The sequence below is a fragment of the Sardina pilchardus genome, chromosome 7 (assembly GCF_963854185.1).
Source record: "Sardina pilchardus chromosome 7, fSarPil1.1, whole genome shotgun sequence".
In the NCBI taxonomy this organism is placed as follows: Eukaryota; Metazoa; Chordata; class Actinopteri; order Clupeiformes; family Clupeidae; genus Sardina; species Sardina pilchardus.
In genome coordinates this window covers 10,722,769-10,747,952 of record NC_085000.1, presented here as the reverse complement: position 1 = coordinate 10,747,952, position 25,184 = coordinate 10,722,769, and the positions used below count along the sequence as shown (strand labels likewise).

The following is a 25,184-nucleotide window of genomic DNA, read 5'->3' as shown; positions in this document are numbered from 1 at the left end:
ACGTAGGATACATTAGGAGAAAAACATGTGCGTCATGAATGGCATCATTCTGAAACGGATACAGAAACCAAACATTGCCACACACACACACACACACACACAGGTAGCACAATGACTACACCATTGCTCATTGTATGCCTTCATATATGACTGAAAGACAGATCACACCACATGCTGCACTTACTAATATGGACCCACACTAAACCATTTGATGCCATAGCCACCCCCAGCTTGTGAAAGGATATGCACGGCACACTCTAATGTGTAGTGACAGTGTGCCAGAGTTCCCACTCAAAGTCAAAAGTGAAATTCCATGACTTTTCCCTGACTTGCCCTGACAAACTTGAGTTTCCATGGCCTAGTGTATAATGAATAGTACAATATACCAACTGAAGCCACATGGTGTTCAAGACTCTGAGTGTATTTTGGCAAGTACATTTTAAACAGCAAACATACAATTCCCTGATATTCCATGGCCTTGCCCCCAAAATGGTAAAATGTCTGGAATAGACTTTCCAAAATTTCATGATATTCCAGGAATGCCATGACGCGTGGGAACTCTGATGCAGTGTGTGTGTGTGTGTGTGTGTGTGTGTGTGTGTGTGTGTGTGTGCGCACTAACCCAGTCCTTCTGTCGCCCGTGCGTGGTGAAATCGTACACAGGGATCTTGACGCTCTTGCCCTGCTTTAGCTTGCGTAGTGTGGGCACCAGCAGGCCGAAGTCAAAGGCGTCTGGGTGGTCAAAGTTGTAGTCGCTGCTAGCGGCCAACACCTGCTGCTCAGGGGTGAGCACCTGCGGAGAGACACATCAAGAATGTTCTAGAAAAAAATAACTCCCAGCATACAAGCACTTCCAACGAGATTCACACGATTGCACATATTCTCAGGGATGACATTGAGAAGTTACAGATATCAATAAGACATAGTGTAGAGTATATTTACAAGTACCCATAAATACTATGTTTAATGGGTGCACCCCTCTAACTCTTAATGCACGTGCATACTTTGAAAGGGCACACATGTTTTTATTCAACTGACCAAGTCACATGCCGAGCTTGGAGACAGAATTAAAATGGGGGTGTGGGGGGTGGGGGGAGGTGGGGTGACTCTGTAAGCATGAAGATGATATCCCAATCCTTCACCCTTCCCTCTCCCTCTCTCTCTCTCTCTCTCTCTCTCTCTCTCTCTGTTCAACACAGCTGAGGACAGCCATGCTAAATTTAGGCGGGACACAGACAGTGTCAACCTACAGCGTCAGAGAGCCAAGAGTGTGCCTTTAAACGTCCTCGGGCATTTGGCACTAGCGCTCTTTTTCCCCTCCAATATCTCTTTCACACACACACAAACACACACACACACACAGCATCTCTAGACACAATGAAGCTCCTCTAGTGACTGCATTTGCAGGCCAGAGGCAGCAGCCTAGTGTTGGGACAGGCAGCTTTGCGTTGTGTTGCCATCAGGACGGGTAGCTCAGGGCAACTGGTCTCAGGTGGCAGGAACATGCAGGACTCAGCACTTGCCCCGGGGTGGAGGGGTGCTGTGTGTGTGTGTGTGGGGGGGGGGGGGGGTACTTAGCCACCATAACAGTTTGGGCTCTGGCTTTACGTCGGGGGGGTGGGGGTGGGGTGGAAAGAGTCAACGTGTAAACAAAGACGCGTATCTTTTCTCCTTCTTTTCTCCCCTCCCTCTTTTCCTTTTCTATTCATAAGTGCGGAGCGGGAAAACAGTGGTTCCAGCTCTAGGTAGTGTCCCTCTGCTCTGCTCTGCTCCACTCAGACTGTAAATACCTCTGGCCTTTCTGACATTACAGCTGCAGGCATGTCAAATGCGCACGGCCTCGCCACCGTTACATAACAGCCATGTCAGCGTGACATGGGTGGCCCCACTCACGGTGACACGAGACTGACTCCCGCTCTTTCCCTCTCCACCGCTCTCTCTCCCTCTCCACCGCTCTCTTTCCCTCTCCACCGCTCTCTCTCCCTCTCCACCGCTCTCTTTCCCTCTCCACCGCTCTCTCTTTCCCTCTCCACCGCTCTCTCTCCCTCTCCACCGCTCTCTCTCCCTCTCCACCGCTCTCTCTCTCCCTCTCCACCGCTCTCTCTCCCTCTCCACCGCTCTTGTGTCAATCCCGTCTTCCTGGAGTCTCCCTCGGCCTGGTGTCTGTTCAGGTGGACGGTGCTCAGCCCACCAACCACCAGCTCGTAGCTTTTCAACTTTCCCAGCACAGATGCAGAAGAGTAAAGATTACGCAGCATTTCAGGAGATACAATCAAGCTGCTGTTAGCTAATTTACTGGCAAGTGCAGACAGTGGTATGACCGTGCAGGAAGGGGAACAGCCCTCAGTGGCATGTGTACTCACATACTAGTTTGGACCGGATGGATATTCCATATGAATAGAAAACCTAGCTGGTAGGGGGGGCCCAGCAATAAAGGTCAAGCTCTGGACTGTTTATGACCAGGGAGTACTGGGCTCAAAGTCTTAAACACATATAAACCTACACACACACACACACACACACACACACACACACACACAGGGTTGCAAAATTCTGGAAGTCGGGAATTAACGTTAATAATATATAGGAATTTACAGGAATAAGCGGGAATTAATGGAAATAAACTGGACTTTTTAAATATGGCAATGTAGTATTTAACAGGAAACCAAATTGTAGTTAAAAGAAAGCCCATCTTGCAGCATAATATTAGTCAAAACAACATAATAGAATGCAAGTTCAGTCAAATTTCTACCCTGCACATAAGTCATACAGCAATTATCATGAGCTACAGGAAACCTATGGTGCGTTCATGTGCGTGGGAAAAACATATTTTTCTGACTGGACAAATGTTCCAACCAATCTGATTTTGTTGTTGAATGGAGGGGTACATTGGGCAGTTCAGTGGTTATGGTGTTGTATGGCTAGTAAACCATAAGCAGAAAAAGGGATTCCCGCTAGCATGCTAGTCTGCTTTGCAAAACTAAGCGAAAATACTAACAAACAAGTCATATTGCTAATTACAATATGAAGCAGTGTATACGAATTACCCAAAATTCCCAGTTGATTCCTGCAAATTCCCATTCATTTTCAAGATTTCCTCCATGGAATATGGAGCCCAGCAACTTTGATCAAATAGTTGCCCCAGATGGGACCAGATCATTATCCTTAGTTAACCTTACAAGGTTCAGACACTAAAGCAAGTATTTGGAATAGCCAGCTGGTGCTCATGTAAGATGCATACTGTACCTCAATCTACTCCATTCAGAGTCTCTCACGTTAGTTCATAGTCCAAGTGCACATGATGTTCAGATACACTGCTCAATTCACATGACAAGGGTCCAACACTTGCAAATCATCACCAAAAAACAAAAACAAGTTCTCTACATTTTTACATTGATTTTGTAAAAAAATAAATGGTTGGCCACCAAGAGGTGAAATTGTCAAAAATCTGCCAAATCACTGGATGTGAAGTTGAACCTGAACATCACACACAAGGCTAAATCAAAGGAGGGCCATTTCACAGGGACACGGGCTGTTGTGGGTCAGGACCAGCACTCACTCCCTGGTCCTACCTTGTAAAAGGAGTCCATGGACAGCAGCACCACCCAGGGAACGTCCAGCGCCTCGATGATCTTGCGGGCCACAGTGGTTTTGCCAGAAGCACTACCCCCACACAGTCCTGCAGCGAGACAAGACAGCACAGGCACATGACTTACTGACCACAACATTAACTGGCGGCTACAGGCCCATCACACAGATTCCATTAGTGCTGAACGCCAACACTCTACTTTCTCCAATGTAAATCCCCCAAGCCAAAGCCCCATTGTCCCATCAGCAGCTAGACAGACAATTACTAGCTCCCCCCTCCATGCCAATACAAGTTGAACCGTTGTATGATGCATGTTTGGCTTTAGTCAGGATTATGGCTGCTTTAAGAATTGTCTACAATGGAACAGCTGAGCTAGAGTGGTGGCACAAGCAGAGAGGCTAGTCATTTCCTTAAAGGCAATGGCTTTGACAGAAATGCCTGCGGTTTGTCACACCAAGCTTTAAAATAGACAATTCCAAGGTGGCGACTCAATGATAACAAGCCTCTTGTGGTCTGCAGTCATCATCACATGGTGCACTGGACCGTGCTTACTGCTGAAACTCATGTGGAGTGCTTCATGAGTACAACTAGCCTGGGTAAACCCAGATAAACCTGCTAATTTGAGTTTGCTCTGTAGATCGGTCTGGAAAGGAGCCCCTTGAGGCCTGCTTCCAAACTTGCTGATTAACTTCCACAGGACTGTTTTTCAATGCTTTCACAGTGCATTGAAGTCTTAACCAAATCATGTGCGCAGAGAAGCAAACATCTTTCTTGTAAACAAAGGTTCTAAATAAAGTTCACTCAATTCAGAAGTAAATGACATTTTGGGGTTTTGGGGGATTCAGAGAAGGATGTCAACGGGCTTCTCTCCAAGCCTAAATGCATGTCAATGACGTGGTGTTCTTGAATTGATACTGTAGGCAATGCTGAAGAATGAAACCATTTTGCTAAGCTGAGGACAAATGTAATAGATTTTCCACTTCACAACTAAAGACTTTCATCCATATACTGTACTTCTAATCATGACCCTTATCTGTGATAAACATGAACCTCTCCTTTTGCATGGTTCTGAACTATTCCATCTACATGATTCCAAACAGTGACCTATTCATTTGTTTTGTGACTAACCTGAACCAATCAATTTCCATGGAACTAAACTGTATAATTTTACTTGGGTTACAATCTCATTTCATTCTCAACCTGAACTTCTCCATCTGTAGTGTCCCAAACCATCTGTGTAATTATATAGCTGGAATTTTTCGTTGTCAACCTGCACTTTTTCCTCTGTGTCTGTTGTTGGTGCATCTCTCACCAATGACGAAGGCTTCCTTTGACTGGGTCCCATGCTCGTTGTACCAGGGTGGGCGGCCGGCTGTGTAGATGGTCCTCTTGCTGGTCCGCAGAAGGGGCGGCTCCGATTTACACTGGCTGGTGGTCCGTTTCCGTGGCGATAGGCCACTGTTGACGGTAGGGAGGAGTCTGTCAAGTGAGCCCTCTCCGCCGCCGCTATGGTAACAGAGAATTGGGGGGGTGGGGTAGGTAAGAGAACAACAGTCACAACATTACTTACAGCGATCAAGGTTAACTCTGGTATCGCTTAAATATGTGCTGGTCTGATGTAACCTGACTGTTTGTTTAACGCGGTGTTTCTTTCCCTGCGGGTAATAACCTGTTGAGACTTAATTGCATGCTTATCTGATATCTATGAGAAGGATCATGTGTGCAGATCACTCCCGCAGCGCTAAAGATCTTTTTAAAGGCACAGTCAGTGATCCAGACAAGAAGGTAATTCTTTTCAGTAAATACTGTGCAACACCTTTTTGCCTTTTCCATTTTTAGTTCCAGTCTCAAACTCAAGTATGTCTATGGCTGCAGCTTTGACAGACAGTGAGTGATTGGGTGGATGCCTCCTCCTTGACTTTAATGGGCTGATGGTGGGGAAACAAATGATTGTTTTGGTAATTTCCATGGTAGTGGGGCCTATACAAACTATAAACCATAACTTGCATTGTCCAAGGAAGCATACCCGAAGTACTGTAGGTGTCATTTGGGGAGAAGTGTAGACAAACCTGTCTGCTAAAGCACACGATGAAATGAATAAGTACGACACAAAAGGAAGAATCTGTTTAGTTAACTGGTGTCGATGAGTAAAACGATTACAGGCCCAATCCTGTTAATGGGACGCTAGGCATAATCTCATAAAGACTACGGGTGTAAAAAAAGACTAACAGCAACAGCCCCTCGGGAGCATAAGTCAGAGGCTAATGCCGAGGACACACATTAACCCGCGTGAGTCAGCTGGAACTTGCTGCCAGTGCAAAGCTCTGTTCCTTTTTGACTCCCTGATGAAAGCTTGATGCTGAAATGCATTGGAGTGTTATTAAAGGTTTTAAATGGCCAAAGCTATGATAATAAAGGCTTTTCAATGGTTTTGAGACAGAGTGCCTGGGAACTTCTTCTTTAGGGTCCTCCATTTCTGTTGTAGTCTTCAACCACCCTGAGGCTACTCACTGTATTAGGGAATAAATCTCAGGTATACTCAGGAAGATTTATTCAATATGTATGCCAAGGCTCAGGCAGGTGGGTATGTGGGTATGTGGCCACACTGCATAACAACATACTCCTCCAAAACAACTATCTCCACACCAAACAACCAAAACCCATGACAGGATAATTTCTGTAGTGAACGAAATGCCTGGTGGGCAGGCTGCGTTAAAGGTGCTCTAAGCAATGTTGAGCAGCGTTGACGTTCAAACAAGACGGAATAAACAAAACAGCTTGCTCGCTATTCCCTCCCCCTCCCTCCAGTGCAATTGAAACTCTCTAAAAAAGCGAATGTCGTCAGTTATTGCCTGGAACTCTGTTCTCGGTGTTTCTCGGTGCAGGATGCACCAATTTGTTTTCGTTGCCGTTTGTGGAGCCTGGGCTGTCTACAGAGACCGTGTTTTTCTTTTCACAGTGTGTTCAGGGACAGGCAACTAGCAGATAGTGAGGAGCTGTTTGCTGTATGTGTATAGGGCAAACAAGTTCTTGCCTAAAAAATGTGCGAAATTGATTAGAGCACCTGGGAAATCAGTTGTGCTTCTGCACTGATTACAGCAGCTCAGGCGTCACCTCTGTCATACTGGTCAGTACTGTACTCCAAGCATGTGGTTTAATGAAAAACTTGGCCAGGTTAACTCACAGTAAGTGGCCAACCTCCTAAAAGCAAACAGCCATGGCTTTGCTCTACTAAGAAGGTGAAGCCATGGGCCTGTTTCATTGGGAGCTTTACCACTTTTACCACTTTGAACGTCAACGGAATTGATGTTGCCCAACATCGCATAGAGTGCCTTTAGGATGATGATACATGGGGAAACATTTTGAACAATGTTGCTGTGCGATTCGCCTACTGATGACTAAATTGAAAATGACTGATGACTAAAGTTCATGATGACTAGAAAATTGTTGACCAATATCGATAGGAATATTCCAGAACAATAATTAGGAGCACAGCACCGCGACCTTGATAAAATATTTGCCCCACATGGTTGCATCATCAGCTTTAGTTAACTTAACCAGGTTCCAACAATAAAGCAAGCATTTGGAATAGCCAGCTGGTGATCATGTGGGATGCATACCTCAGGCATTTTTCAATCTACTCCATTCAGAATTCTTTGAGCCTTGGTGCGGTCTAGATAGATACTTTATTGATCCCCAAAGGGAAATTCAAGGTCTAGTGAACCAACCTGCATTTCTGCTGGTTTTGAACGGAATCAAGGAAGTGCCATCAACAAAGGTTGGTGCATCCATAACTGAACTGTAGAATGACGCACACTCTCTGGTTTACTATTTTTGGTTCCAGTTCGGAACCTTCCTTTCAGATTCTGAACCGATTTACTTTTTGGAGTCGGTTTGGTGGTCGGTGGAAAAGGTCCATCTGGAAGTTGAGTCATCTTCCAACACCAGCACAGGGGCACTCTATCTCCATCTCTAATATGGCCCCAGCCGATTTGACTAGCCGCACCTTGTTGATATCCAAACCAAATGGCATTCACTGACACCCGAGAGAGTGTCAGATCAGGTTTGTTTACAACTCTACACCCCACAATGACGTATGATCCTGACGCAAATCTCCACACCTGTATGGAAGCGTGATTAGACCAATGCTCTAAAAAGAACGCAAGACCGGCAGGATTGCATCACAGGTGTGACCCTTCTACTTTATGCTTTTCACCACCACCACCACCACCGCCCCCTCCCAAGACAGCTTGTATCTTCAGGACCTGATATTCCGACATGGGAAAGAAGTGCACCTTACTGCAGGACACAAACGAACCAAACGTCCTCCATTCCATTCAGGATGCTTGAAAAAGCCAGTCATGGTTGCACAGGGATGGAGGGCACGGATGGAGGAAGAGAGATAGAAAAAGAGAGACTGCATCAGCAGCAGCCACTGAAACTGCTGTCCTCCTGAAAACTGAGTTCGGAGACTCACACACTCGGAGCTGACTTTTGTTGGGAATACACTGTCCAAGGATCAAAGTTGACAGTGGGAATGGGAACCATGGGCCTGCCCTTATCACTTCTCTCTCAGCAAACAAAGGTTAGGCCCCGTGTTTTAAACAGAAGCACAGTAAAAACAGACTTGCTGGTTGGTCAGTGCTGTGTAAAATGAGAGAGTGATAAAAGATTAGCCTAGCTTGTGGATGAACCCTGCACTCTAATTGGTGGTGCAATATCCACTGCACAAGACAACAGTTGGTCAACCTGATTTATGGCAGTAAATGGCACTTTATTGTTGCTGTGTCTAACAAACAACCTTTAACTTCTTTTCAGCAGAGAAGGAACTTTGGTCTGTTTTGTGTAACCCTGTAATTAATATGAACAAGTGAAAAATGTAATCATTGTTTACTGGTTTGAAGTCTACTTAACTTGTTAAAAGTTGACAAAAACAGTGACATTAAGACACAATATATACAGTAGCCTATGGCATAATGCCAACCCACAAATAACAAAAACACAGTTGATTCTTACTTAAACTCATCTCGCAACACTAGAATAATGACAATAACACACACTAATGCAGCAGGTCATGTGGCTAAAGTTTCTCCAAAGTCCTGCACGCAGCTTATCGTTTCACTAGAATCACTCAGACATTACACAAGAGAGAAAGAGAAAGAGAGAGAGAGAGAGAAAAAATGTCACCAACACAGCATTTCCAGGTGAACAGTGTCAAGGACTGGGTAGTAGGCAGGCACGGGTCCAAAGCGAGATTTAGAGAGTCACATAGCTTAGAGGGCATAAGCCAATTTAAAACTCGGTGGCATGCAGGGCACCTCTGTCACTGTGCCAGACACACACACACACACACACACACCTGAAAAACTGAAACACTTAGAGTGCTGGGCACAGCGTAATGGCCACAACGTATAGCAGATGAAGAAAAGAAACTGACACACAAGGAGCGCTACCGGGCCACAAACAAACAAACAAATAGAGAAATACCCAATGGAAGAGGACTTACCTGCCATCTGATCTGAGAGCCCAACATCCTGATATCCTGGCTCCCGTGTAAGCCGGGAGAGTGGTCATGATGAGAGCAACCAAACAACAGATACAGGGAGAGAGAGACTCTTTTTTTCCGCTAAGGTCGCTAGTGTTTGAAGTTACTATACTGGCGATTGACAGGCACACACTCACACTCACTCACTCACTCACTCACTCACTCACACAACAGGCTGGGCGGCTGCACTTAACACTTCTACCCTCTGGCAAAATGCCTTGGCTGAGTGAGACAGCAAGACAGAGAGAGAGAGAGGAAAAGGGAGAGAGAGAAAGAGAGAGCGAGAGAAACAACAGGAGCCAGCCGTATGGGAAGGAAACGAAACTATGCTTTCAACATCGGTTTTGATTTCTCCTCGCTGCGCACTGTGTTGTTGTCGTAGGGAGCAACTCAGAAACCAATCTGACGTACTGACGCTCTCTTTCCCTCCAACCAACACTCCCTCCCTCCCTCTCTACTCCCCCTGCTGTCACCTCCCTCGCTCCCTCCCTCCTTCTCTCTCTCTGCCACCCTTGCTCATTCTCACTCCCTGCCTCTGTCCTGCGTTACTACAGGCACAGCGAGAGAAGCTAAGAGGATAACCTATCCTGCAGATTATGTTTGTAAGGTGGTATTAATAGAAACGGCTCGGAGAGCGAGAGAACAGGAGAGATGAATGCGCGAGCGAGAGAGAGAGAGAGGGAATGAATGTAACAGAGGGTTAGTGCTAGACCTCTCTTCGGACATGCACGCATGTACGCACACACACACACACACACACACACACACACACCAGTCCCACCCACACATACACACACCTCCAGCCTGTTATGGAGCTGGTCATCTGTCTCTGACATTCAAACGGTGTCGCAATGCCTCAGCAAGAGGGGGCGGGAGACTGAAAAGGAGGCGTGTGTATGTGTGTGTGAGTGTGTGTGTGTGTGTGTGTGTGTGCAGTGGCAGACGACGGCAGCACTCCGTCATGGCGTGCAAGCGGGAGAGGAGGGGCGGTGGCCCCTGACAGGCTGGCCTCAGTGGCTGCACTAAAGCACCAGTCAACAACAACAAACAAATGAAGTGGTTCAGCGTGTGTGAGAGAGAGAGGAGAGCAGAGGGAGGAAGAGGAAGAGGAAGAGGCAACACACTGGGTGACTGTGTAAGGAGAGAAAATGAGCAAAAGCATGTGACACACCAAGTGAGAGACAATGAGCCACACACAGAGAGAGAGAGCACTAGACTGGCACACAGAAACACACAAACAAGAGAGAGAGGGAGAGAGACAGATCAAAAATAGACTGAGAGATAGAATGAAAGTGAGAAAGACTGAATTGACTGCCTGTCCTTAACATCCACAACCACATACGTGGGGAGCCTCTTATCAACCCCTTAACAATCAGCACCACCTCCCTTCCTCCTGCCCCCTACCCCCCCCCCCCCCCACACACACACACACACACCTGGCACACCTGTCACCTCTGGGCCTCGTCTTCCTCCTTCTCCCTCCCCACTGGAGACACCACCACCTGGGTGCAAACAGCATGACGCAACCCTAGCCCCCCCCCCTCTCTCTCTCTCTCTCTCTCTCTCTCTCTCTCTCTCTCTTGGGGACAGGGATGAGAGCGGGGAGGAGATGAGGCATCTCCAAAAAAGCACGCCTGGATGCCTGCTGCAGGGCTAGACCAAACAGTCATGCCCCTCGAGGGGGCTAAGGTATGATCCAACCACCACACTGGGAGCCAAATCCATTACACTCAATTCTCCTTGAGCTTCATTCAAGTTTAGACCTAGTGTGAGACAGACTAAACAACGTCTGGTCTTGAGCAACAGAAATTTGTAAGTATTTTACTCAACATAGCCTAAATAGTGTTGCATAACCCATTTTTAGGTCTAGTATATCTACCTTCAAATACAAAACAACATCGATGGCCATCGGTGGAGCAATGCATGCGTTTAAGTTCGTCATGCGTCAAAACTCCTGCAGTTTGTCATTCCACTTCATTCTTTTAGCAGAAAGTGTCCCCTGTTCAAATATGGTGGTTACTGTACGTTGACGTATTTTGCCACATAGGCTTTAGCAAGCAAGGCGATATCTACCGATATCTATGTGAGCAGCCTAGCTGTACTCAAGGATGGACAGCATTGTATTGGGTTGAAGAAAATGCTTGCATACTTTATATGTGTGTGTTTTAATAGCTCAAAAATACTGCCATATATTTTTTGTAAAAACAACAAAAAAAATGTAGCCCCTCACTGGAGCAGATTTAACTAGATGCTCCCTCCCTTCAATATTGACCAACTTGGAACCGGTTGGTCAAGTCATAGCTCTATTCACATCTACCTGTACAGATAGCACCCATGATCAGATCGTACCTGATCAACAGTGTTACACAGCGCAATATCAAGCATTCTGGACGTGCACTGACAATGCCAGGGACTACATTTTCTGAATTATGTCAGTGTACCATGAGTTTGATGCAGTTATGTTGAGGTAACAGAACTCCATTCTCTGTTCATTTTCATTACACTGTCATACTAGTCTGGCACCTGACAATATACTAATGTTTCCTCAGCCACCAGGGTGGTTGGCCAATCAGTGATGAGAGGGGATGGCGTTAGTTTTGAAATTGTAAGTGACTGTGGTAAACAATAGTTGCAAAACCTACTTTAAATGTAGTTGGGTGAATATGTGCATTTGTGTACAGCAAAGGTAGGCCTTGATGCATGTTTCACTGTTGATGCAGTTTATTATCAGTTTGTAAAGGTTAAACAAAGTAGAAAGTAACATTAGGACTCCGTGATCAATGTGATTAGTCATGATGGACCAATTATTTCAAAGCTAACGGAAAGCCTACGTCCGTGATGATGGATGGTGGAAAATGTCTCCCAAAGGTGTCCAGACTCTCTTCACAAAATAGTGAGCCTGGTTACACCATTGGGGTGTCCTACGAAGCTCGATTAGTGGCTTAGCGAGGTATGTTGCGCTCCAAACCAGGGTATGCTGTCATACGAAAGTGGATTTGTTTAAGCGTCGCTGTATCACCATGGTATCTTATGCTCGCAACCAAACCTGCTCGGGAGCGGGTTATGTGCTTAGTTATAGCTCAAATCGTGAAATATCACCGCCCTCTGACCAATTCTAACCAATCCATTATCTTGAACAACGAAGTTATCTCACATGAGCTAATCTGTCATACTTTGAACAGGTTCGGCCCCGCCTCTGCAAACATTTTGAATCTCGAAGGCGCTTTTAACTATGTTGTGCGTGCAAATATGTCACTACTATGGACATGCATGCCATACAATATATGATAACCATCGACTTTTTGATGTTATAGGTTAGACACTAAAAAAGACCACCCTAGATTTCGCTACCGCTCATAAATGCGGAAGTAATCGTTTTTAAACCTAGGCTGTCTTGTGCGTCTCCACGTTTCCCGATTGGTCAAAATCACCCCAACCACGAGAACGCGCACAGATCTGAGCTGAAAGCCTAGTTTGACAAATTTATCACATACCTGCTGTCGTAGGATCACTTAACTTAATACCCGAGTTGAGGCTTTGTGCAGCCTCGATATGTCTAGATAACCTAGATTTGTCTAACTTGCTTCGTAGGACACCCCACATGTTAAACCAGGCTAATATAACATGTCTGCTGAAGATATGTGGGGCCACTTCTGAGCAGTTTTGCCAGGATGATTGTAACATGTTCCTGGCTGATGGTTTAAGTTATCAAGACATGTGAATGTATGTGATATATGGGAAAGTGCCCAAGCAACATTAGCACCACTGCTCTAGCAACATTACTAAGCCTATACCACCTGAAGAGCTCACTTGCTGTGCAAATTCCAGGCAAATGACCATACACTGTCTAGCCTGGCCCCCACCTGACTACTTACTTCTGCTCATTTACATTTCTCTTCAAAACTCCGTCTGGTACAGCTTGATTCAGCTTTGTTGACTCCGGCAAGTGCTTCTCTGCCCAATCAGCGAACAGAGGGCGTGAAGCATATCGTTATCGTTGTGTCCCCCGTGGTTATCATGCGTCATTACCAAACGTTAGTGATTGAACGCCAGTGAATTCAAACTTCAGACAAGCGTCCACAAACCAGGAAATAAACATTTGCCAATGGACTGCGAAGAAGAGAGTTTGGTCTCCAGGCTATACTGTCTCCATCACAACTGTCAATATCAACATTACGGCTGAGGAGAGCTGGGATCAAATTTAATACAAGCATGGCAACCATTCTATTTGGGCAGAAGTGCTACAAGGCAGATTAAAAGCAGGGTGCTGGGACAATTAGCTATGCATCTTACAATAGTATCAGTTGCCTTGGTAGCATGGCAAGCAGTAGGTAGCCTACTGTACTTAAGTGCCAAGTGAGGAGAGGTTACTACTGTATATGACTATGGTAATTAACATGAATGCATGGCTTTCAAACCACTTTGCTGGTTTAATGCCAAGAGGACATTGTTCAATTAGTAGCAGCCATTATTACATGAATCAAAAAGTATTGAAATATGCAACAATGGCCTCAAATGTGTGGCTGTTTAAACTACCCAAATATGTACAAATGTAAAGCTTGATCAACATGGAAGCTATTCTCAAAGGCAGTTTGAAGAGGGACATGATTCATAATGCCTGTGTGGACATGTGCACAGCGTGGAAAATATTGTCAGGGTCAACAATGCCCATCTAACTCAAAATAGAGACATCCTAACACACACACACACACACACACACACACACACTGCATATGACATGGCAAACGGCCAGAGAAGGCAGATCCTATACTATAGGCTACAGATTCATTGCAGACAAACTTCCCATCGGTGCCTTAGCGTCAGGTTTCAGCGTTAGAACCCAAGGTCGGCTTTCCACTCAGCCCAAATGCTGGTTCAGCGCAATGCCTCAAATGATTGCGTAATCGCCGTGTTCAGAGGAGAATATCACTTCGGCACCTTGTTGCTTACCATTCTGCAGTACATATTACATAATATTACATCTCATTTTTAAACTTACATAAGTCACTACTCAAACAGAAACACCTGTGTGTTTCTATGTAGACGATTCAGAGAACCTCATGGAACATGCTTGCGCACAAGCGTACGTGTTGTATCGCTACACCCCCTTGTGGCTTTTGACGAGATAAAAAATGCCGAGGCGTGGTTGAAACAACCTCGCTGAGATGCACTTTCCTATTAAATATGCCCCCACATCTGCTACAATATGGCATCCAATACATAACAATACCATAGCCTATGCCAAATTAAAATTGTTGCTCGAAACGTTAGGCTACTAGGCCTATAAGATAAAATAAATAGCAGGTTATCACAATAGGCTATAACAAGATCACAAAAAGGGATAATACAAAACACAGAATATCTGTAGACATTAAAGTTTTCACATAGAACTGAACTTCGATATGTAGATCGAACTTATACGACGTCCATTTTATCTGTAGAGTGTTTGACGTTATTAGCCCATGTTGCATTACATGTGACCTATTTTATTGGGGCAAGGAAATAAATGTAAAGCAAACCCCCAAAATAAGTAAAATTGGCAGCTTGACTGTTTAATCCTTCAAAAGAAAACTGCAAATGGGAAGAGAACGTTTGTCGCGCTATACCTCGAACCATGAGGGCATAACCACGCGATAGTCTGCCTGTCAAATATGGTAGTGTCACACAGATGCTGCTCACATTTCTAACTGGTGATTTATTTACCTCAGATTCATTAAACTCTGATTTGTTAAGAATAAAACGGGTATATGTATAAGTTTCCGTTATTACCTAGTTGACCGCGAGGTTTTCTCCTCGCACTCCATGGTTGTGGTCCTTCCTTCTTCACACGCGGCAGACATTGTTGTTTTCCTATTTGACAATCAGCTGTTCGGAGGAGGGCTCAACTGAATGCATACTGGGAGATGCAGTTCTTCAAGGCAACCATGATGTGCTTGAAAGGGTACTCTGAACTTCAAGTACCAAAAGGCCACTTACAGATTTTTTTGATCTACAATACAGGCGCAACTTTTTACTCATATAAGGGTATTGATGGACTCTGAACTCTCCCCCCAGTCAAAAAGTAGGACTTCACATTAGACTACAAAAGTATTGATTTGACATGTTAGGCCTATGAAAGAGATAAGACTACCCTTTAAGTCAACAACATTTTATTAGTTGAAGGGTAGTAATGCACAGTTAATACAACAATTTTCAGAGAAAAAACAAAACAAAACAAAACAAAACAAAACAAAACAAAAAAATAAAAACAACTGCAACAGTTCAGATTCAGAAGAGATGCCTCCCTGTTAAACTGCATTAGATACTGTAGGGGAAAAAACTTAAATAGAGAATTAGAGAAAAGGTTTATTTCATTACAGTAAGTTGGCTACTACTGTCAATAAAAGGGGGGAGGGGAGGGACTCACATAGGTTTTCAATAGCTTCTTCATAATTTCAGCCTCTGGATATAATTTAACTGCCCTATGTAGGGTAATATACCTTCATTTTTTTTTTTAAAAAAAAGCAAACCTTAACACACCATTACTTAAAACTCTTTTAAAACCATTTGTAAAGATTCTTGTGTTTGTATTGTTAGTGAGGCAAATCTCTAGGAATATAAGAAAAAACATCAAGTGGAAGTAAAGGGTACAAAAGCCACGGCAAACCACCTAGGGCTCCTAAGCGCTCTACAAACACTCCAAATTCAAGCCTATTTCATGGGATAGTACTTGTAAGTGCACTAACACGGAAAGACACACCTCCATACATGCACACACCATGTGAAGTTGGGGTATAAGGACAAACTTGCGTATTGAAATACCTTTCAGTCCCCAATAAGTGGCTTTCAATTTGATATAATAACTTGTGTTACAAGTTTAAGAAGCAAACAAGCACATATGAATGGTATTAATAGCTCAAAATTGTTGAGACTATTTTCAATGTGGAAACGGCGTCCTTATCGGCAAAAAACAAATCTATTCAGATATGGTATGCCATATTGCTGTAATTTGCAAATAAATCATTTCCATTTAGTCAATCACACCTCTGCATATGTGTAAGACACATCTAGGAAGACAGATTGTTGAAAGCCAAGACAACACAATCTTGATATAAACAACAACAGTATCAATCAGCGATCACTCAAACAATAAGAAATGTCAAAATGAAACAAAAAGAAAACCAAGAAAAATCAGGTGAAATCATTGGAAACCATGAAAAGTACATTCGACTGGGTGTAACAAAGGTGTCTCCTATTTATTTAGCATCTGAAGACTGACAGTTCTTTACCATCACAGTCGGTCAAGCTAATCATTGGCCATACTAACACCACACTGATAACACACATAGGCAGACACTTAACGTCACACACACACACGCACACACATAAAAAAGGGTTTCCCATAACAACTCAATTCACACTGAGAAAAAAAAATCCAAAAATAAAACAGGGAAAAGAAGAACACTTCATAAATATTGTGTCAAAACATAATAAATTACTGACTGCTCAACTTAATAAGAGAGGAATTGACTTGTTGCATTCCCATGTTTAGAGCAGTCTTATAAAAAAACATATGAGTGATGTCAATCATTTTGTGTGGACAGAAGATAAGTGATCCTCATGAATCTTCGTTGTTTACTCTAGAAAGCAGAGAGATTTGGGACTGTGTCCTGATAACCCTAGACAACGGTCCATAAGGTAGAATGGCTCCAAAAGCACCTTTTACCAAAACCATTACAATCCATGTTCTCACTTCATTCGAAATACACTCCAAGTATTATTAGATTGCTATGAAGTTCCTATTTACACACGCTCATAAAATAAATCTTCCTCTGGTAATTTGAGCAAACTGATCATTATTCTCAATAGATATAAATATACACTAAATAATTCATTGAATTTATGATTAAAGGATTTTCTTTCATTTTAAAAATGGTAAGTTGTTTATGGTTTCAAGTACTTCAATTAGAGTGTTTATTTCTCTTAGCATAAATAACTGATTCTCTTTTTTTCTTCGATTTTGATTCTTTCTCAAACTATGCCTTTCCTTTCATACTATGCTTTGAAAATTTCAACAGTTTATAAGAAAATGAGGAAGTTACGATGAACAGTCACCCAGCTTTGAAATCTCCAGTCCCTTTAGAGGACGCATATGGCTTCATGCTTCAAGTGAGTCCGACTGTCACCCATTGCATGGTTAGAGTGAGTTAACACACATGATTTTTTTTTTCTTATTTTCAAATGGGGCATAGAGGATGAACTGTTGTTGTTGTTGTTGTTGTTGTTGTTGTTGTGGTGGTGGTGGTGGGTCTTTCTCTGTGCTATATTCTCATGATGTTTTCTTTTTGGGAGAGGGGATTGGGAGGGGAAGGTGGGGGGTAACTGCCCAGCCCAGGATTAAGGTTGGGGTGGTGAAAGATTAACAGTGCCTCAAAAGTGCAAGATAAAATAGGGAGGGTGGGGGAGGGAGGGTTAAAGTGCAAGAGGAACATTTCTTCTTTGCTTTACTTTTTTTCCTCAATAGGACCTCAGGCCCAAATGTGTCCAAATCCCCCTGGGATTGGGACGGCTAGGCCCTGTCACCTGTTATCAAATTTCCAACAAAAGCAACTGTTCGTGCTGCCCATCATCCAATGACCAAACAAGAAAAGAGACAGAGCCATCCTCCTAACAGAAGTAGTGGTCAGGCTCCAACATGTTCAGGTCCGTAAGGTGACCTGTGTGTTTGTGCTACGATGTCTCACTGAGCAGCTCTGTCCAAATGTAAGTCCGTCTCTCTCAATATTGCATACAGTCACTAATAGTCTCATGTGCAGTCTGTGTGCATTGCTTATCATTCATGTACAACTGCAGGAAAAGGAATATTCTTTTCCAACTACTCTTATAGGTCAGTATATCTTCATCCTTATAGTCATGATAATAATCTTGTTTAGATTTTTAGCTTCTTGGGGAGTTTCCCCCCAAATGTAGCCTCAGGGAGAAAAAAAAATAGTTCCGTACGTTCCTTCCAGCTTAGGTTAGCTATAATGACATCATTGTGGTCTGTGGCCAATCCAATGCCTTGGAAGTCTACTCAGTGTGCTCCAATACAGCTTTCAAAAAACAAACAAAACAAAACAAAAACGAATAGGACGAAACTAGCTTATACCTCAATAGCTTTTAACAGCTTGGCCTCAGTGGAACTGAGTTTTCTCAGGCCACACGGCAAAAGAACAAATATCAGTTATGTGTGTATATTCTGAACGGGGGAAATGTTAACAATGGGTTTGACAACCCAGTCCAACTGCCAAAAAACTAGAACCACTATGACTACAGCCAGAGAAGGAAGCAGAGAGGGAGTCCTTTTTAGCGGTGTACAGTATATGGCTAGAAAGTTCCACTTCTCTTACAGTTCAGACGGAAAAGAGACCAAAACAAAAACCACGAGAGCAACACACTATTGCACTGCAGCAGTCTGGGACCATTCTATCTGAGACACACAGCTGCCGAAACTGGACCAAACCTCACATCGAAGAGAAAGCAAACGAGATATGACAGTTGAAAAACAAAAAAAACACAAACGAACAAACAAAAACGACCCCTTTGACCTACCTCGGTTTGAAAACTGTGGACAAATTCATTGCTTTGATTATATATAGATATAGATATTGTATATATACACAGTACAATATATCCGTGATAAAACACTAGCAGTAAATTAGCTCGCCATGCTAATTGAATAACTTTGTATATCCTTTTTGAAAATCTCTTGAACACAACATGAAACTACAGACATGTGGACGTCGCTACACAAAAATTTGAATTATGCTTGTTCTAGAAAACGCTATTTATATATATTTATATATATAAACTGGGATCTCAATTTTGATTACAATTACCCCTGTTTTACAGTAACATCTTCATCATTAACATGAGGTCAAAAAATGGAATGAGAAAAAAAAGATTATTATATATCAGTATATACCAGCAAACACATATACTGTATATAAGTACGCATATATAAGGTAAAAAACAAAACAAAAAGTCTAACCAAAAAACTGTGAAATCAAATACAGGACCAATCTTTTTAAAAAGAATTCCATTCCATCAGCCTCACCATCAGCTTCACCATCAGCCTCTGAGGATGAGAAGGCTGTGTTGTGCCGCGATGTCTGACGTTTGTCTTTTTTCGCAAGCCTCCCGACCAGCTATCCTGACGTGACGTGACGTTATCTATGTTATTCAACAGATGGCACCTTCTTAGGCTTACCCCTCTTCTTCATCAGGGGCTGCGTGTCTCTGTTCTGCCCCAAGCTACCCCGATCAACAGGGGCAGGTGTGGGGGCAGGTTTGGGCACGTGGGTAGGAGTGGTGGTGGTGGTGTTGGTTGGGGACAGAGCAGGGGCTGTAGTTTGGGCCAAGCCTGAGGTTTGGTTCTGAGTTTGGGTCTGGACGGGAACGGACGTCGGTGGGTTAGAGCTCGGAGTCTTTGACAGAGTGGCCTCTGGGGGGCGCTCTTTGGGCTTGCGACCCCTCTTCTTGCCGGTCGCCCCATTCTTCACCTCGTTCTTAATGCCGTTGCTTTGAGGAAGCGGCGGTTTCTTGTTGTTGGGTGGTATGTTGGTAGTGGCACGGAACCAGTTCTGCAACATTGACATTTATCATAACTGTGACATTTATCAGGTGACCAATTTGACTACACAAAAGAGACAAAAGACACAAATTCTATTCTGCATTACTACATGTGTCGGTGTCATTACACACCTGACAACTCAACAACTGGTCAGCATGGGTCACTTAGAGGTAATCTCCTACATCTATGTGTGCATCAACAAAATACATTCTGTGATGGTGAATTTGTTTACTCATGCTGAACCAAACTAACTATTAATTGGTACTGTATTCTCATAATTGAACTCATTCAACCATGTTAAAGTTGTTCACTCCTGCCAAAACAGGTGTGCACCTGAGAGCTACCTGGGAGTGTGTCTTGCTGATGTGATACTTGACGCCACTCTCCGAGCTAAACTCCTTCTGGCACAGCAGGCACATGTACTTCCCCACGGCTCCCCCTGCCTGCATGGCATGGGATTAGAATCAGTGTCAACCAGTGAGCAATCGCCATAATTCAAACAAAATGAGAGAAAGTGAGACTGAAAACAAACACAGTGGTTCCTCTCTGTTCTCTTACCTGGGTGCAGTTGGCCAAATGGGCTTTGAGTCCAGACACACTTGAGTAAACAGCTTCGCAGTTCTGTGGGGAGATTGCCAGAAAAAGACCAAAATAGAAGAGTGAATTAGATTCGCCAATAAACCAGAGTGAATTTGCCAGGCCATTTAAGAGAAAACAGAACAAAAGACAATAAAACAAAACAAAACAGAACCGAACAGAAGGATATTCAGAGCGGGGGTCACGGGGTCTTACTCCATTAGGACAGCAGATGAAGCCCTTCTCCTTGACCTGATTCTTCCATGTCTCCAGCATCTCCGGGTCAAACGTGGGAAGGCCTGGACGGGTGTAGTTGAGCTGCAGAGACAGGAAAACAGGTCAGGGTTTGGGAATGTAAAGTCTAAATAGGTCTCTCTACACATGAAACATCTCATGTGAAGCTGGAAAATGATATCTCTAAACGGTTTTCTATGCATGAAATCACTGATATGTTGTCTTTTTGTGGGGAAGAAGACTATAACATTTCAACCTGTCTGAACCTGCTACCAATATCCTGACTTCCTAGTACGTGTATGGAGCTGGGACTGAATCCAGCAATGTCACTCAAGTCCTGGATTTTATTGCCAAGGAATATGTGTGCTGATATCAAGGCACAAATACTGGCACAACTGGCACAACAAACCTATCAAGTCTAGTTTGACCTGCCTGTGAATCTCTGGGGAGTGTCAGAGACTAGGATATTTGGCCTCTGCGATTTCTGTAGATTATTACCCACTCCTTTCAAAACAAAGTTTCAAAACAAGAAAACACACAAACAGCAAATACGCATGTACAATTATGAATTTCACTGTTAATATGTTGCATTTGAAATACATGTAGAATGAGTCTAAAGCATGTACGTTATTCAGATAATGGTGTCAGTTAACCTGTATAACTAGAGTGCCATGTTGGTAAAACAGACTCAAGAGTTGTGGGGCAGGCGGCGAGGAGAGGAGAATCAATAGCCGCTTTCAGACTATCATCAAACAGAGAGACAACACAAAAGCTCAGGCTTATTTCAAGAGTAGCTGCTGTGCTGTTTGACTCCCCGAGCAATGATGAACAATCTTTATAGCCTCCTGCAGTCTAGCTGTTCGAATATAAACAAGACTAACACAGGCAAGCGCGGCACTCAAAGCATGGTAAAAATACCTGCTAGGCGACACGAGTGAATCAATGGAAATGGGGCATGGAAATAGGACTTTAATGAGAGAGTGGCTGGTTTGTTGTGTGAATCAGTTTTCAACAGCGTGTGTGTCTGTTTGTGTGGATATCTTTATATCTGAGAGCATGCGTCTGTAGTGTACATTTGAGTGTGTGTGTGTGTGTGTGTGTGTGTGTGTGTGTCTTTCAGTCTGCATTTCTGTGAATCTCAGTCAGCTTTTGAGCTTGTATGTTTGTATGTCAGTGATATAATTACTTTATGACCTGATGTGCTCTTGTTTGCTTGTGTCCATGTTTACGTATACAGGGCAACCGGAAAGTTTTCAGACCCTTTCAAGTTTTCTTACAGTTTTTTTCTGATTGGTTAAGCACTTTTTTTGTAACTATTAGCTATTTTTGCAAAACTCTACACACAAATAGCAAAACCTTTCACCAAATTATCAAAACATTGTAGTTCTCTTGCAAAAGCGAACACAGCTTGATTAACTCTTCACACCTTCGTAAAAATGGTGTTTCTGTATCAATCAGTAAACACAAGCCATCATCTACTACTGTAAGCACACATTGTGTCAACTACACACTGATGGTATGAATACAAGACACATCTGGCTTTTGCTTTCTCTGTGCACAAGGTAGGCTACAGTATGTCAGTTTGAGGTCATACTTTTGTCATAGTTCTGTAAACATATAGGAATCCAAACTTCAAGTATTGGTTTTCACACTCATCAAAGCAAATAGAAAGTCAAAACACAAAATAGTAATTTCACTGAGACAAAAAAAAAAAATCTACATCATGACATCTCTCTGGGTACGGCCACAAAATTTCATCTACAGTACATTGCATGCAATGTCCTCCTGTCCAAGGCACCGGGCTCCTTGTCCTTGTCGTCCTCTCCCTCTCGCTCCTTCACCTCCACGTCCTCTTCCTAGGCCTCCTCTAATTCTCACTCTTCCTGCTCCTTCCATTGTTCTCCACACGGATATCTTACCTGTGCCTTATTTACACTGCTTAGGCTGATTGCAAAGTGAACTAATGATCTAAAACAGTTTTCATATGTGAAAATGTGCCAGACAGTTGGCAAAAATAGTGTTAATGATAGCCCTACATGTGTATGATTTTGCTAGGAGTGTGTTGGAAATTTGGTAATTGAGTGTAGGCAGTGAGTTGTGTTTAAAGTTCCACAAAAAGAGAGTTGTGCAGTGAATTGTGCCTACAGTTTTGCAAAGTGTGTGTTACAAAATTGCAAACTGAGTTCAAAGCAGTGTTTGTGCTTTTAGTTCTGCAAACTCAGTGAGTGGTTTTGCTATATGTGTTAATAGTTTTAGAAATTGAGCTACAAGAATCATGATTAGTGCTTTAGCATTCAGAAAAAACTGTAATTTTGTTATGTATCAGACTCATCTTAAAATGGATTTAAAAGTATTCAGACCCTTTGTTGTGACACTTGCTATTGAACTCTGGCGCATCCTACTTCTGTCAATGGCCCTTGTATCTTGACAATCAAGTCTCGTAGGTGTACGGACAATTATCTCAACCTTGTGGCTTGGTTTTCACTCTTACATACCCCATCAACTGTATATAGACAGATGTGTGTCTCTCCTAATAATGTCCAAAGAAATCATTTAGTCACAGGTGGACTTGAATCAAGTTGTAGAAGCATCTCAAGGACCATTGATAGAAATAGAACGCACCAGAGCTCAGTTGCAAGCATCATAACAAAGGGTCTGAATACTTCTGTAAAAGGATTATTTCAGTCTTCAGTTTTCAGCGGGATTTGTTTGTTAGCAAGACAACTCTAAAAGAAAACTCAAAACCATTAACTTTTGGGGGTGATCCGTATCACTGTCTGGATCCAGAAGACAGTATGTTTTTGCTTGGCAGAGGGCTGCACTCTCTGAGAGCTTTTTTTAGTTTTCTAATAAATTTACAAAACACCCCAATTACCTGCTTTTTTTATAGTGTATTGAGTGTGGACTGATGAGAAAAAAATGAATTGAAATAATTTAAAGATGAGTCTGAATGAACAAAATGTGGAAAACTTGAAAGGGTTTGCACTATGTCGTACAGTACACGAGTGCCCTGAGCAATGTGTGAGAAATCAAGTTGAAATTCTTGAATTTCCCCTTGGGGATCAATAAAGTATCTATCTATCTATCTATCTATCTATCTAAATCCTACATTTTTGACCAGTCATGTCACATGTCTAATGATCTCGTCATGTGGGCACTCTCACCCTCTTGCTATCAGGCACCAGGTCGTCTTTGATGCGCCGCTTGGTGCCCCAATCTTTGGCCAGCTCGTCCTCGGCGATCTCCTGCAGGTGGAAGACGGCCACCTGTGCCGATCGCCGCCGTACCCTCCCACTGGGCGTCCGCTCGAAGTCCTCCACCGAATCCGCCATAGACGCCGCCGCTGCTGCTGTCATCATGGCTCCCATTGACCCCACCATCGATGCTGCGGTGGTCGCTGGGGCTCCCGTCGTCATCGTCGTCATTGTGGTTGCCATTGACGACGGCGGCGCGGGGTCCTCCTGCTCCCCAGCGCGCTCCTCCGGCCGCTCCTTCAGCCGAGCCGACTGCTGCTGCTGCGGTGGCCTCCGGTGCGCCTCCTCCTTCTGCTTCTCAGCGGGGAGCTGCTCCTTCCTCCCGGCCGGCCTGGACTCCTCCGTGGCCACCTGCCCGTGCATTTACATTCATATTTATGCATTTGGCAGACGCTTTTATCCACAGCAACTTCCACGGCAATTCTATCACAAAGGGCCATCGTCCCCAGAGCAACTCAGGGTTAAGGGCTCAAGGGCTCAACAGTGGAAGCAGGGGACTGAATCCACACCTCTTCAGCCTACTGAATGCTAGCCCAGCTCCTCAGCAATTCAACTACCACCGGCCTGCAGGGGGGTGGAGATGCTGCTCAGGTGAATGAGAACATGCAGCACTCACGGCCACAACTCACTAACGGCCAGGTCCATGATAGACAAGCTCCCTGCAGGTAAGGAGTGCTGTATGATGATCCTACCCTGTACTGTTCAGTACACATTCATTAAACATTAACAGCAGACGTCTAACATGTCAGGTGTTAAATTGAGAGCTTATCTTCAGCTCTGAAATATTCATCAAATTACTGAACATGCAGTGTGATGTGTTCTTCTACTTTGTTACAGTTACAGTTTATTTATTATTTACCAGGCACCTTCGCGTTAGTTGAAGAGCTCACCTAAGGGTTTTTGTTTTGCTTTGTTTTATTTTGTGTCTAGTCTTTACGGCCGCAACCCATGTGAACAGGGGTTAAACCCATGTCCACCCTTTGGAACAGTAGAGACTTGTCTTTGTAGCCTGTTCACACCCTCATGACAGGCACGGATGGAATTCAACTCCATGTTAAGGCTACTGTGAGCTCTCCAGTTTTGAAGAGCCAGTCTGTGCGTGACTGGCTGTTGTATTTTACAAACTAAATTCTATACCACTTACAGTATGTGTGAAATCTTTTTTCAGGTGAAACTGCTGTTTCCTCTGTTCCTCTGTTTCCTGTTCTATAACTCCTGATACCACTGTTTTTGCTTTTAATAGAGGATATTAATTTGTATGTGTATGTGTCATTCTAAGCTCATTTGTTTTTAAAATGCTCTGGTAATCTGATCATAAGTGGACAGCGCTAAACAGAAGTGTAAAGAACCATCAGTAGTACTGGAAGCACTCATGTGTTCTGATGTGTCCCTGAC

At 43.6% G+C, this 25,184-nt stretch overlaps 2 protein-coding genes across 5 annotated transcripts in view; both read right to left on the bottom strand.

Annotated features, from left to right (window-relative positions):
• The window catches only part of uckl1b (uridine-cytidine kinase 1-like 1b), a 29,851-nt gene extending 14,818 nt beyond the window's left edge, over window positions 1-15,033 (bottom strand). For 2 of the 4 annotated variants that reach the window (XM_062540711.1, XM_062540709.1), the window contains exons 1-4: window positions 14,904-15,033; window positions 4,902-5,095; window positions 3,573-3,679; window positions 623-793 (exon numbers count right to left, since the gene is read on the bottom strand). In XM_062540711.1, coding sequence (XP_062396695.1) covers window positions 623-793; window positions 3,573-3,679; window positions 4,902-5,095; window positions 14,904-14,974 — 543 coding nt within the window. In that variant the 5' untranslated portion in view covers window positions 14,975-15,033. Of the gene's footprint in view, window positions 1-622; window positions 794-3,572; window positions 3,680-4,901; window positions 5,096-9,095; window positions 9,534-14,903 lie in introns of those variants that run through there. The other 2 variants (XM_062540712.1, XM_062540713.1) reach the window with 2 other exon arrangements.
• Window positions 15,034-15,632: 599 nt separating this feature from the next.
• Window positions 15,633-25,184, bottom strand: part of znf512b (zinc finger protein 512B) — a 64,163-nt gene continuing 54,611 nt past the window's right edge. The window contains exons 13-17 of the mRNA XM_062540708.1: window positions 23,700-24,140; window positions 20,518-20,619; window positions 20,284-20,346; window positions 20,070-20,168; window positions 15,633-19,735 (exon numbers count right to left, since the gene is read on the bottom strand). Of these exons, the coding sequence (XP_062396692.1) occupies window positions 19,331-19,735; window positions 20,070-20,168; window positions 20,284-20,346; window positions 20,518-20,619; window positions 23,700-24,140 (1,110 nt within the window). The 3' untranslated portion in view covers window positions 15,633-19,330. The remainder of the gene's footprint in view (window positions 19,736-20,069; window positions 20,169-20,283; window positions 20,347-20,517; window positions 20,620-23,699; window positions 24,141-25,184) is intronic.